This window comes from Bison bison, unplaced genomic scaffold (assembly GCF_000754665.1).
Source record: "Bison bison bison isolate TAMUID 2011002044 unplaced genomic scaffold, Bison_UMD1.0 scf7180017864475, whole genome shotgun sequence".
NCBI lineage: Eukaryota > Metazoa > Chordata > Mammalia > Artiodactyla > Bovidae > Bison > Bison bison.
The window spans coordinates 4,051,230-4,052,585 of NW_011495036.1; the positions used below are offsets into that span (position 1 = coordinate 4,051,230).

At 68.0% G+C, this 1,356-nt stretch overlaps 1 protein-coding gene across 1 annotated transcript in view; it reads left to right on the forward strand.

The window, feature by feature from the left end:
- Nucleotides 1–1,356, forward strand: part of KLHL30 (kelch-like family member 30) — a 12,341-nt gene that overhangs the window by 9,250 nt on the left and 1,735 nt on the right. Inside the window, exon 9 of the mRNA XM_010862070.1 lies at nt 641–786. Coding sequence (XP_010860372.1) covers nt 641–786 — 146 coding nt within the window. The remainder of the gene's footprint in view (nt 1–640; nt 787–1,356) is intronic.

Genomic DNA, 1,356 nt, shown 5'->3' on the forward strand with positions numbered 1-1,356 from the left:
GGGGGGGACCAGGAAGCCCTGCCCCAGGTCCTAAACCTGTCTGGCTGCTGGCTCTGCCTGGAGCCAGCCTTGTGGGGAGGGGCAGCGGGCCTGGACCCCCAAGGCCTGGCGGACACCAGCTCGGGCTCTAGGGTCGGGGTCAGAGCTTGGGCCCTGATCTGAGGATACAGGGCTCGCACAAAGCACCTCCTTCCTGGCATGGGCCAGGCCTGAGAGGGAGTGAGTCGAGAGGGAGTGAGTCCCTGGCCTCTGGGGGTGATCAAGCCGGGGATGGGGGTTCTTGAGCTGTTTCAGGGGGAAGGAGCCAACTCTCTGTCTCTCCCTTGGGGCAGCCCCTCCGGTCCATCCTCTGGACAGTGAGGCTGAGGATCCCATGAGACGGACCAGGCCCAGGGTCGGGTGGGGGCCCCGGGTACCGGACCGAGGGGCCAGCAGGATGGAGGCAGAGGCCCGGGGCACCCACTCAGGCCAAGGCCTCTGGATGCCTCATAGCCCCTCCTGAGGACCCGAGAATGAGGCTCCTGGGGACCCTGCCCTCCCCCCGAGCAGGAGTGGGGCTCAGTGGGGTGCCCCCACCCGCACAGCAGGGCAGGAGGCTCAGAGGGCCTCCCCAGTGACGTGGGCGGGCGTGTGTCCGCAGACGCCTGGAGCGTGATCGCCTCACCCTTCCTCCCCAAGTACCTGTCGTCTCCACGCTGCGCTGCCCTGCACGGGGCACTCTACCTGGTGGGGGACAACACCAAGAAGGTCTACGTGTATGACCCCGGGGCCAACCTGTGGCAGAAGGTGAGCCACCCCCCACCCCGGAAAGAGCAGGCCTGGGCTGTGGGCCCCCCTGGGGCAGGGGGCAGGGGACGGGGCCTGCAGACACAAGGGCCCAGAGCACCCCCCTCCCGAGGACCTGGGGCCGCTGGTCACTGCAGATGCTCTGTCCCCAACACACAGAGAAACCTGTCCTCCTCCTCAAGGGGGCAGAACCAGGCTTGGCCAGGGGCGCTCCAGGGCCGGTAAGCTCAGAGAGAGCTCCTCCTCCCTGCTGCAGACCAGGCCCACGAGGACTGAGTCCCCTACCCCTGGGATGATCAAGCCAGGGAGGGGGTTCTTGAGCTGTTTCAGGGGCAAGGAGCCAGCCCTTGGCCCCCCAAACGCACCCCCATTCCTTCTACTGCCCCCTCCTCCACCACTCCAGGGCAGGGGCCGGGGGCTTGTGGGGGCACCAAAGCCCTGGCCTCTCTCCGCGTTTCTTCCCGAGAAGGAGGAGGGACAGTGCCCAGAGCCCACAGCGGCCTCTGCTAGCTGGGCCAGCCGGGCAACAGGGGGCCTCTGTGATCCGCTGACCGCAGCTGTCCCCTGGCG